This window comes from Rissa tridactyla, chromosome 1 (genome assembly GCF_028500815.1).
Source record: "Rissa tridactyla isolate bRisTri1 chromosome 1, bRisTri1.patW.cur.20221130, whole genome shotgun sequence".
In the NCBI taxonomy this organism is placed as follows: domain Eukaryota; kingdom Metazoa; phylum Chordata; class Aves; order Charadriiformes; family Laridae; genus Rissa; species Rissa tridactyla.
The window spans coordinates 62047308-62059367 of record NC_071466.1 but is presented as its reverse complement, the minus strand read 5'-3'; the positions used below and the strand labels follow the sequence as shown (position 1 = coordinate 62059367).

The window sequence follows — 12060 nt, the reverse complement described above, 5'->3', positions numbered from 1 at the left end:
AAAACCCCAAACTTGCACATATAAACCAGTTGAAGCAATATATTAGAATATATTTGAGTAATAAATTACAATCATGCAAAACACCTTTATAAAAACATATTATAGCTGATTATGTTTTTGTAATAAAACTTTATAATGCGTGTGGCTTGACTCATTTTGATGATAAAATTTTTTGGGTTTTTTGCAGAAAATGATGAGGTCATCCGTGTTTCATATGTTCATACTAAGCATGGTGGCTGTAGATGTGATTGTTGCTGCTAGTAACTACTACAAAGGAGAAAATTTCAAGAGACAATATGATGAATTTTACCTAGCTGAGGTGAGTACGCTGAAATGACTACCTGGATATTTTTCAAGATAAGCTAAAGTAGAAAATGTGAATGTCAAGCACATTTTAGTATGTAATTTTTTTATTTCCTTAAGCATTCCAAGAATTCTTTGCTAACTTGCTCAGGTTCCTCGGTCTGACAATGGCTGACAGCCCTATCTTACAACCTTTTGAAAGGTAATGTCCTCAAACAAAATGTCAGTGGTAGTGAGCTGACGCTTAAGTATAACTTCTGCAGGCAATGAATGGCTGTAGAGTTGCTGTCTTTCTCTAGCAGGAGCGTAAGATCCAGAAGAATTTAACGATTAAAAAAATGACAAAACATTGTCTTTGAAGAATATAGTACTTCTTCCTACGTCATCTTTATTTGGCATATGCTTAGCTGCAAGAAGGTCCTTAAGCATAACCAAAATAATGTTGCAAATAGCCTGGCTTCAGTAACCTCAAGAGAAGACTGCAAACAAAAACATGTGTTCAGTCATTAATTTGGTGAAGGAGGACATTGTGCTCCTGAACAAGTGAAGTGGAGGTAAGAAGTTTCTTTATAAGTGACATTCTGGCAGGAAGTCTGCTTGAGTCATTCGCTGGTCAAAGACTTTACTGTAGAGCATGCACTAGAGATCTTAGAAACTTGCCTACGTGTCTTTTTAGTACTATTTAATTCAATTTTTAAAAGAAGAAAAAGGCTTGAAGTCTTTGGTACTAATGTGCAAACATAGTTTCAAGTAGATACTTGTTTTTCCAGAGTCAAGAGCGAAATCAGTATTGTATCAATCTTTATTAAAAATACTTATTTTCATGGGCACTGTGAATTGTCACTTTATCTGAGTATAAAGCCACCAGTGCTGAAATTCACTGACATCAGTTCTCTGAAAGCGTTGATCACAGTTGCCTGAATTGTGCACATGCCTAGCTTTATGGTTACTGCAGTTTTCCTAGCTTTGATAATTACACGTTCCTTCTTTGGAGCCAGAAGGGACATTCCTAGGCTAGAGCGCATGATAGCAGTATATTCCTTATGATTCCTCTGCCATTGGTCTTGCCTTGTTGGCAACCCATATACCAATGGCAGACGAATCACAAGTCAAAAAGTTCATCCACTCGCTCACTCTCCCCCAGTGGAATAGGGGGGAGAATCAGCAGGGTAAAAGTGAGACAAGTCGTGGGGCGAGATATCACTTCTTCTGCCCAGAGAAGCTGTGGTGCCCCATCCCTGGAAGTGTTCAAGGCCAGGCTGGATGGGGTATTGAGCAGCCTGGTCTAGTGGGAGGTGTCCCTCTCCGTGGCAGGGGGTTAGAACTAGATGATCTTTAAGGTCCCTTCCAACCCAAACCATTCTATGGTTCTGTGATTCTATGAATATCCCGTTGGTCAGTGGGGGTCAGCTGTCCCTGCTGTGTCCCCTCCCAACTCCTTGAGCACCCCCAGCATGCTCGCTGGCGGGGCGGTGTGAGGAGCAGAAAAGGCCCTGACTCTGTGCAAGCACTGCTCAGCAATAGCTGAAACATCCCTGTGTTATCAACACTGTTTCATCACAATTCCCAAACAGCACCATTCAAACTATGATGAAGAAAATTAACTCTATCCCAGCCAAAACCAGTACAATATCCTAGGCCAGAAACAAATAATTCAGTCAGCATTAGCTTTTCACGGTAGGCATTTTTGCTTTATGCCCAGGATACAGCAAGCGGGGCCTGGATTCTTAACAAAATAACATTAATTCTATTTATATCCAAAATAGGAAATGCTGCATGTGCTATTTCTGTTTTGGCACTGAATATGTAGTATAATTATGCTTTTATTAATCAGTGCTAGAAACACTCTCTTCAACATCTATTTCAAGTGTAGGGTTTGGGGTTTTTTTTCCAACAGAAATACTTGCCAGTGTTCAATAATTCACATTGAGTCTGTCATGTAGACTAGTGTATTATAATTCTGTCCTATGAGCAATGTCCAGTTTTCTTTAAAGATATATTTTGCTGTCTCTGTATAGCTTAGATTATTCATTTATTAGTGGAGAGGTTTTCAGAAAACTAATTTGTTTACATTCTACATGTTTACCTTTCTAAGTATGTAAGGTAAATTAGAGAATAGAGAAATATTCTCTCTGGAAGAGAGAAAGGCATTTTGTTTATTTGTAAGGCATACTCTTTTGATGCCCATTTGTTGTTTTTCTTTATTTTTTTTTACCTGCAATGTTTTTACTAGAGACACTATAAAAATCAAACAAGAACAAACCCCTAGTATCTTATAGAAGGAGGTGTAAAATACAGGATCAGAAGAGCAGAAGAGTAAAAAACATCCTGGGAGAGAGGAGAAATTGACAAGCTGGTGTTATTTCCTACTCAGTTATTGTGAAACTTGTTCTTTGCAGCACGGGGCATACAAAGAAATTGTTTTTAAGAGCCTTGAAGAGGCTGAATACTCAAACAATGCGGATTACTCCATAGCGGCGGGTTTGTTTGCTTGGTGAGGGAGATGGGTTGGAGCAGGATGCACTGCTGTTGCTCTGTATTTTCCATTAGACTAGGCTGCAGAAAGCTTTCCCTTCAGAGGGAACTTACCTGAGCAACCGCAGCAGTGGGGATTCCCTTTGCTAAAGAAAATGGCCAGACAGGTTACAGCAAACATATCCAGCTTTCTGATACGTTTTCCAGAAGTCATCTTGGAAACTGCTGGCTTTAGGGGCAGACATGTCTAATAAAATAGCTCACTCGGTCCGTCCTATGGACCAGACGTTGTCATGGCCTAGAACTGTAGAAACGCATCCACTTAAATTCAGTAGACAAATCTAAGTGAAGTTATTGAGATACCCAGTACCAAGAAAAAAAAACAACTGTTCTTGTCGTTGAAAAGAGAAGTCAGACTCAAGAGAAGAGGAGGCAATGGTTAGACAAGAAGATAAAAGAAAGAAACGAATTCTAAACCCAGATCCCATTGGTTGCATAATTTTGTGTACCCAGTTGTAAATAAGAGGTTCTGACAAGCATTTCAACTGCACATTAAGCAAAACCAGACTTTTAACAGGATGACTCAAACTCCCAGTGCAGTATCTAAGAACCTAGAAAGAGGAAACCTTCAAACTCATTTTGGTAATTGTTATTGAGGTTGTTGACTTTACCTGCTCAATACCTAGACAGAATAGTGATGGATGTTTGCTTTTATATGCAGCTGCCACATTGTCTTCCATTAAAAGAGGTTACAGACTAGAAGTCCCCTTGGAGACGTGTGAGATTCCTCCAAGTACTGGTTTAAAGGGTCTGAACACCAGGGTTCAAACCCAGATGCTTCTGTACACTTCTTCCTAGGTTCCTTTTGCAGCCTGTCCCCTTGCACTGCTGCCTTTGTGTAGCCTTTGCCCTGTCCCTGTCTTGGCTGAAGGACAGATCGAGTGCTGTGTCAAATCTGGTAGCAAGGGAAGTGCTGGAGGTCTGTGCCCTTTATCCCACTGATCCTGCTCAGAAGAATTCTTGTTTTTCCCGACAGCTTGATAACCTTTCCAGTAAGCCACAGTTACAAAGGAAAACGAACTGGGTCTGTCACTGTTGGATGCTGGCTGATACTGAGCTCTGCCTCTGCAGAACGCTGTTAAAGGGCTACCGGCAAAAGTAAAAGTTGCTGAAGGCGGCATGAACACCATAAGGCTTCCAGGTGACTGAGTGGGAGGTAGCCCTCAGAGAAGCAGCCCGTTCCTGGTAGCTCCCCATTGGCCTCCCCAAAGCAACACTGGCAACCTGGTGAAGGGCGGCTGCTCATGTCTTCGCCCTGCTTTTTCTCCGTGGGTCTGCTCTGGCTTCTCATGTGAATATGCCTTTCCCCTGTCTGTACAGCAATGAAAGGAGTGATTTCAGTTTAAAAAAAAAAAAAAAAGTCTATAAAATTGTATTACATTTCACACCTAACAAAAAGTTCTAGGTATTCTGAATCTTCTCCTGTAATTAATTACAAGGAAGGAAAAAAATACAAGCTCTGTCAGCAGGAAGACAGGTGTATAAATGTAATCAGATGTTATGCAAACCATTTGATACATTTTTAAGTGCTAGTGGTTTGAATTCGTTTGACAAGCATGTAAAATGCAAATGATCCCGCCCACACATTTTTGGAATAAATTAAAATACACTTAACATCGTTATTTGTTGGTCTTGTCCTAATAGAAAGCCTGTGTGCTCTGAAGTATGTACGTGTGTATTTAAATGGCATTGTTATTCCACCTGCTCTGAGGCTGAATTCCAGCTGCTTTCTACCCACGGTTCCATTTTTTCTAATTCAACCCCCTTGTTCTTTTAGGACTCAATTAAATGTGTTTTCATTAAGAGTGAGCTTTCGTTTTAAGATTTTTTTGATAAAACATTTTCCCTGTGTTTTAGATAGATAGAGATTTTCCTGTAAAGAGGTAATCTCTTCAAATGTGGCTCATTGTTCTCCTTGAGCTCTTTGAGCTGCCAGGACAAGGGTTGAAAAACTGGCCAGGTGCATTCGAGAATATGAGTATGAAGGTGTCCCTACACTGTGTATGACTGAAATTTTCTAGTGTGAAGAAATTTTTGGAGTCCTATGAAGCATTTTGCCTTGATTCCCCACCTCAAGTACTGCGTTCAGTTTTGGGCCCCTCGCTACAAGAGGGACATTGAGGTGTTGGAGCGTGTCCAGAGAAGGGCTACAAAGCTGGTGAGGGGTCTGGAGGACAAACCTTATGAAGAATGACTGAGGGACCTGGGGTTGTTTAGCCTGGAGAAGAGGAGGCTGAGGGGAGACCCTATCACCCTCTACAACTACCTGAAAGGAGGTTGTAGAGAGATGGGGGCTGACCTCTTCTCCCTGGTGACAAGTGACAGGACGAGAGGAAACGGGTTCAAGTTACATCCGGGGAGGTTTAGATTGGATATTAGGAAATATTTTTTCACTGAAAGGGTTATTAAACATTGGAATAGGCTGCCCAGGGAGGTGGTGGATTCACCATCCCTGGAGGTGTTTAAAAAAAGGGTAGATGGGGCACTTAGGGACGTGGTTTAGAAGTGGCTTTTGTCAGGGTAGGTTAAAGGTTGGACTCGATGACCTTAAAGGTCCCTTCCAACCTCAGTAATTCTATGATTCTATGATTTAATCATTCAGAGGATATCTGAAGCCTGATAACTGTTTTGTGTGCCTTGAGGAAGCCAGATGATATAGCTGGTAGCACTGCTCATAAACAGCTGCGTGGACTAGGGAAATAAACATAGGATATAAACTGCAGTGATAAATTTCCATCTCCACTCATGCTTGTGCCAGTCCTGTACAAATAAAATATGTAAAATTTTATTTAGCTATCTCACAAAACCTGTCTTTCATGTTGAAATATATTTTTGATGGACTGGAGAGTTTAAATTTTAAATAATATAACTACTTAAGGCAGCATCCCAGAGATTGTCACTGTCAGATTCTGGATTAAAATCTTAGTCTCTAATTTTGTTATCCCCTGCTGAATCCAGTAAACCTTATGGCCCACAGTCAATTTAGCTCTCCATCTTGAAAGACTAATAATGCTTCTGCTCAAAGGAGATTTGAGCTGTATTTTGTTAATGTTTGCACAGCACTTGGAAAGTATTAGTTGTATATAGATGCCACCTAATGTTGTTTTCAGTGTCTCTTTTAAGCCCCAAAGTGTGTAAAGGGTCAAAGAGGAAAATTGCTGAGTCAAGGAAAAACATCTTTGCCACTGGGTTTCCTGGCTGTTGGGAAGTGAGGGAGAGAGTATCTCAGAGTATATACAGTGGTAAAATAAGAAGGCAGGTGAGGAAGAAGTGTGTCTAGCCAGAAGGATTTTCAGTAGTGAGAGAAGTAAGACAAAAAAAGTCTTGGAGGTGTAAAGCTATGCAAAATTGTCCCTTATTTTCAAGCTATATAGCGTGCATTTTAGTGTGTAAATATTTCAAGAGAGGCCTCTGGAAGAATGGCACAATCATCCAATGCCTACAAGCAGATTTCTTCCCCTGTACCTTCCCACCTTACTCTCTTTGCTCAACTTCTTTAACACTATCTCGTTTTAAAATTGTGCAAATTTACCAATTCTGGATTGAGCTTGAATTTCCTCTTATTTTAGTTTGTTCTAATGCTTAAGTCCAACCACGCCCTTTCCGCCTGTTTTAGTTGTCATATTACTATGGATGTTTTAGAAAATAGCAATATTCAGACAAGAGACCTTTAAACTTCAGTTTGTTCCTTAGATCTCTTAAAATTCTTCAGACAGCTCGTATGTGTTGTTTACATTTTGAAAAAAAGTCCCATAAATTTTTTACTTTTTATCTGTGACACAAAGAGAAAGGTCAACTGGATGGATTTATTATTTCATGCTTTCCATATTTTGGAATCTACCTAGATGTCTGTGTTGAGACTTCAAAAAATTTCATAAAGTGCACATTTTAAGGAATAACGTAAGCCAATATGAGGTAATCTATTATTGATTGTTTATTCTATATAGTGTATGAGTGGTTTTGTTAAATATTATGGAGATCTTTATTTTAGCCCTACAAAACCTTGATAGACATCATGTCATAGAAACTTGTAATTTAACTCAGTGTTTTGAACGCATCTTTCTTGTTTTATATATTTGTCTAGGTTGCTTTTACAGTTCTATTTGATTTAGAAGCTCTCCTGAAGATCTGGTGTTTGGGATTCACAGGATACATCAGTTCATCTCTTCACAAATTTGAGCTGCTGCTTGTGATTGGAACTACTCTTCATATTTATCCAGACCTCTATCACTCTCAGTTTACATATTTTCAGGTATGATCAGATACTTTTACATTTTACCCTATATACTAATTAAAAACATTACCCATTAACATTTTGCTCTGATTTACTTCCACTCTTAGACTACTGATGTTCTCACAGGATTGACTCATTTTGAGAATATCTTTAAAATAACAAATATATGTGTTCTTAACTATGTTTATTGGGTGGATTTACAGAAATAGGATTCTTTCTAAGTTCGCTGAGAAGTCCTTTCTGTTTTCAGTAACTCCTGTTTCTTATCTGAGCTACGCTGTTCATTAGGTTCTGGATTAGTTTATTCATTGTCCTTCATTGAGCCTCGACTTCTGCTTCTTCCTCTGTCAGCCAGTCCAACCAGTTCCCCATTCATCCTCCTTGAAGTGCTCAGGTTGCTCCAGTTGTGGGAGAAAGCACCAAGTTTCATTATAATGTGTTATATTCTACAGTGATAAAGAAAGGGATTTAAAATATATATATTAAAGGATTCATATCTGTCCGTTATTCAGCAATGGATTGGCATGGTGAATAATTAATAATCAATAAAGGCAAATAATAAATCATCAGACAGAGTCCTGTCAATAAATGTGATTCGCTACAGTGACACATAGTGTAATTAAGTGAGTACAATATGGGGGGAGCAGCGTCCCCACGCATGGGTTGAAATATGATGGCTTTTTCAGACTTCTGCAAATGTCATCCTGTATTTTTTCTAAATGGCTCTACAAACCTGCTTGAGAAAGCTTCCAGGATGACAAATTCTATTTTGCTTTCACCTAGTGTCATTTGAAGGCTTTTAGATGGTTATAGCTTTAATTGGGCTGTCCAAATATGCAAAATGTTGTTATTCAATGTGGCATGATATTTCTAACCTGCAAGAAAGGATGGGCTGTCAGGAGTATGTCGTTGCACTCTTGTGTCAAAAGCACACAGAAATGTGGCTGGGAGCTCACCGTTAGAACAGTTAGCAACTTAGTTAATAGTTGGTCCATATTTATTAGGGCAGACTCCACTTAACATCTGATGATTTCTTTCTAGGAATTGTAAATATCAATTATGAACATGTTGGACTAAATGGGTAACTAACTCATAGGGCTGAAGTTTAATTAAAATGTAGCCAGATGTTGATAGTAAAACAATATGTCTTTTCTTTTTAATGGATATAATTAGTTTTGTAGGACGGGGATGGTGGTAGGTTTTTTTCAAAAAAAGTGCTAGCTTTTATGACAGAAAATGTCAGGATGCGATTATTTTTTTTTTCCAAAATATATGAGAGACATACATTTTACGAGCAGAAACACCTGCTACACTGGAAGATTTGCGTTGTATTTTGCAATCCAGATCCCCCTAAGAGGCAAATGACAGTAAGGTTGGAAAATACTTTACCTTTGATGTCAGTGTGTAAGGGAAGTACGCACTGTATTCCCCCGCAATTAAGCTTCTGGGCAAGCTAGATAACACATTTTCAAATCAACCAAGGTCAAAAAGTCTTTTTTTCACATGGATACGTCTTGACGTTAGGCAGATTTCCAGGCCTTTAGGTAGCAACGATGACAGGTTAAATGTGTTCCTTGTCAGCCAACAAAACAGATTACTGAAAACAGAAGTCTTATGTGACACATTCCAGGGTAGCAAGCAGAAATATCATTTGGCTTATCTAGTCTTCCTTCGCATATATTTCAGTCTGCATTATTCATTGGTCTTTATCGTTACCTTTCACCAACACATCGTTCACTCTTAACCACATTGGCTACTGTCCACCCTCCCACCTCTCTTTCTTGCATTCGCTGTACTTTCATTCAAAATACTTTGCAAAGCTCTCTGTAAAAGACTACAGCAAAGCACCATTCCATGGCTACAATCTATAGAACAGCAGATCAGTGGAGAAATGACAAAATTTGCATATTATTGCAGAGATCTGTAATGAACCGTCATAAAAGGGAGAGATTTGAATAGAATTTGACCTGTACTGGACTGAAGAGGTGGGATTGTATTTGTGCTTGGGCAAAATATCGCTGAGTCATTTTCAGAATAAATATTGTCCCTTTTAGGAGATGCAGACATTCTTTGTAACAAAGCTGTGGTTCCTCTTTTGTATTTCTTGTTTTGATTTGTTTTTTAACATATTTTTATATTTAATCCAAATAGTGCAGCTTCTGCAGCTCTTTAACACAATTTGTGATCCAATTACATAGAATGCATAAATGTTCATTAGAGTGTACTTTTGTTAGATTCAATTTGTCACCTAATGAAAATAAATGCAAAAAAACCCCAAATAGTATGAATAAGATTAGCGTGTTGCTTAAAGGTCAATTAAAATTCCCCAAAGGAAGGGGGAAAAAAGTAAGGCAGATAACACAGTTTATCTAAAGTACAACTCAGAATACTGACTAACATGAAATCTTTACACCCGCGGGGGTCAGTGTTTACACTAATGTTGACGGGAACAGAGCTAACATTTGCACTGCAAGTAGATTTTGTAAGTTAGAAGGCACCATGTTTGCATGCTCACAGTACTTGGAAATCTCACTCATCTCACTGTCTGTCACTGTCTGGGTAACCAGTTTCATGTACTCAGATTATATGTGATGGGATTGTGGTACCAATGTGAAAGATAGGACTTTATCTCACCTTGTTCTAATGTTGTGAAAATCAAGCTGTCTAGTGTAATCTCTGTATCTAGGGCCCTTTTAAACTACTGAAGACAGTGAGGGCTTGTCCCGTCTCACACAAGGGGTCTGGTATGTTTGGAATAAGTCCAGCTCTTGAGTTTACTTTTTCTCTCTCTCTCCCCTTTGACGACAGAGCCTAGATGACTAGCATATTCTGCGTACCTGACGGATAGGTAGGGAGATGAGTTTCATGCAAAATGCAGAAGTTTACGTTATTAGCAAGCTACAAGGTACCATGAAGTCTTTCTGTAAACAACTACCATATCCTTCTGTCAGACTTATTTTCTCTCCGAAACAGCACAGTAATTGTATTTGACTTGTACATAAGGTCAGCCTGTAATTGCACTGTAATTCCTGCCTTTCAGTTTCAATATGATTCTTGTGGGAATCATATTGCAAGGCAATACCTTGGGCTAGAGACTCCTTTCCTTCGTAAGAACTGCAGAATCTCATTTGCCTCATATGCTCCTGCCTGTTTTCTCCAGCAACTGCTGTGGCTGCCACTGCCGCTTGTGGATACTGATGTTATGTCACTGTTTGTGCCACCATGAGTGGCAGAAATAGGAGGATCAGAGCCCTTAGCAGCTCTTCCAAGGTAGAGTCAGCAATGAATGGGTCAGGAGTTCTACACACAATCACAGTTTGTCCACCACTACTAATACTGGGAGGTGTCAAATATGTCAAATATGTCAGTGGCATGCAATGCTGTTTCCTCTGTTAATGAGAAATGCTGCCCAAAATTTCTCTTGTTGTGTATAGTATGAAACAGCAAAATATGTTAATTACCAACCTTCCTAGGTTACACGGCAATGCCAAGCAATTTTGTGTTGGGTTACTGAAATGGAAAGATGACTTGTGGAAGAAGAGTTGGCAGTTCTTTATGAGAATATGTAACCTGGTGTAATAAATAACGTAGAATCATAGGAAAATCTGGGTTGGAAGTGACCCGTCAAAGTCATCTCATATAGCCTGCTGCTCAAAGCAGAGCTTTCTTCAAAGACTGTTCAGGACCCTGTCCATTTAGAGTAGGTATGAATTTTAAACAGTGATGACAATCAAACTGGAGCAATTTACCCAGCACTGCAATAGATTCTCAGGTGCTAAAATGAGGCTGATATATTTTCACCTCTGCCTGAAGCCATTCTTACGTTTGGTAACACACTGTAAACATTCATTGGTCTGTAGTTCCACATTACATTCATATTTACTATCTGTAGTGTGTTTTGCCTGTGTCTTTGTTCCCTTTGTTTCCCCAAAACCAGCTTTACCCAGTTGGGTTTCTGTGATGACTGTTGGCGATTGGTGAGTTGATTATAGCCTTGAGAGCCTTGATTACCCTCCTGTGCCTGCACTCTCAAGATCTCTGCTGTCATCCCATGCCTGTAAGCCCGGATGCTGCATTTTATGAAAGGGTCATAGATAGCTCATTCTATGCAAAATTACAGCTTGTTATTACTATATGTTAGAGGAGAAGAGCTATGTAACAATAAGCATTACGCCACACAATTGTAAAAAGCTAAGCAAAAGACAAAGTTAATTAACAGTTACCTGGTCATTAGATGACTGCTGTTAATAGCTAAAATAAATCTTCAGGCAGGCCAGAATAAGTACAGACAAAGCCTGGCAAGTTCCAGGGCTTGTGCTCTTAACCTGACACACAACTTGTGGTCTATTGACAAGTGGTGGCAACCTGATATTTACTAGGCTACAAGACCGCGTCTCCCTTTTTGGCCTTGGAGTCTCTGACCCTGTGAAAAGCTGTTGATTAATGTCATAATCGGATAATTAATACAGTTGTATTTTCTCTTTCTTTGCAGGTTCTTAGAGTGGTTCGGCTTATAAAGATTTCTCCTGCTTTGGAAGATTTTGTGTATAAGATATTTGGACCAGGAAAAAAACTTGGGAGTTTGGTGGTATTTACTGCCAGCCTTTTAATCGTAATGTCAGCAATCAGTTTACAGATGTTTTGCTTTGTGGAAGAACTGGATAGATTTACAACCTTTCCACGGGCAAGTATAAACAGCATTGATTACTCATTGCTCGTTATTATTTTCATATCATTGATATATCGTATTTGTTATTATACTAGCAGTCTTCCTTTCCTTCTGAGAACCATGAGAACCAGTTTATCTCCATATGTGTAGATAAAAGAATTGGATTTTCTGGGTGTAAGAGTCTTCCTATAGTCCTTCAGGAGTGAGGTTTGTCTTTCTTTGGGTTGGGTATTATATTTCTGCTGTTGAGGGAATATAGGGAAATGTTATGTATGCACCCTGATGATGACACGACAAAGCATATGCCTTAACGGCACTC

General features: G+C 39.2%; 1 protein-coding gene across 1 annotated transcript in view; it reads left to right on the top strand.

The window, feature by feature from the left end:
* Positions 1-12060, top strand: part of NALCN (sodium leak channel, non-selective) — a 237154-nt gene that overhangs the window by 121507 nt on the left and 103587 nt on the right. The window contains exons 11-13 of the mRNA XM_054210711.1: positions 188-319; positions 6923-7090; positions 11565-11756. Coding sequence (XP_054066686.1) covers positions 188-319; positions 6923-7090; positions 11565-11756 — 492 coding nt within the window. The remainder of the gene's footprint in view (positions 1-187; positions 320-6922; positions 7091-11564; positions 11757-12060) is intronic.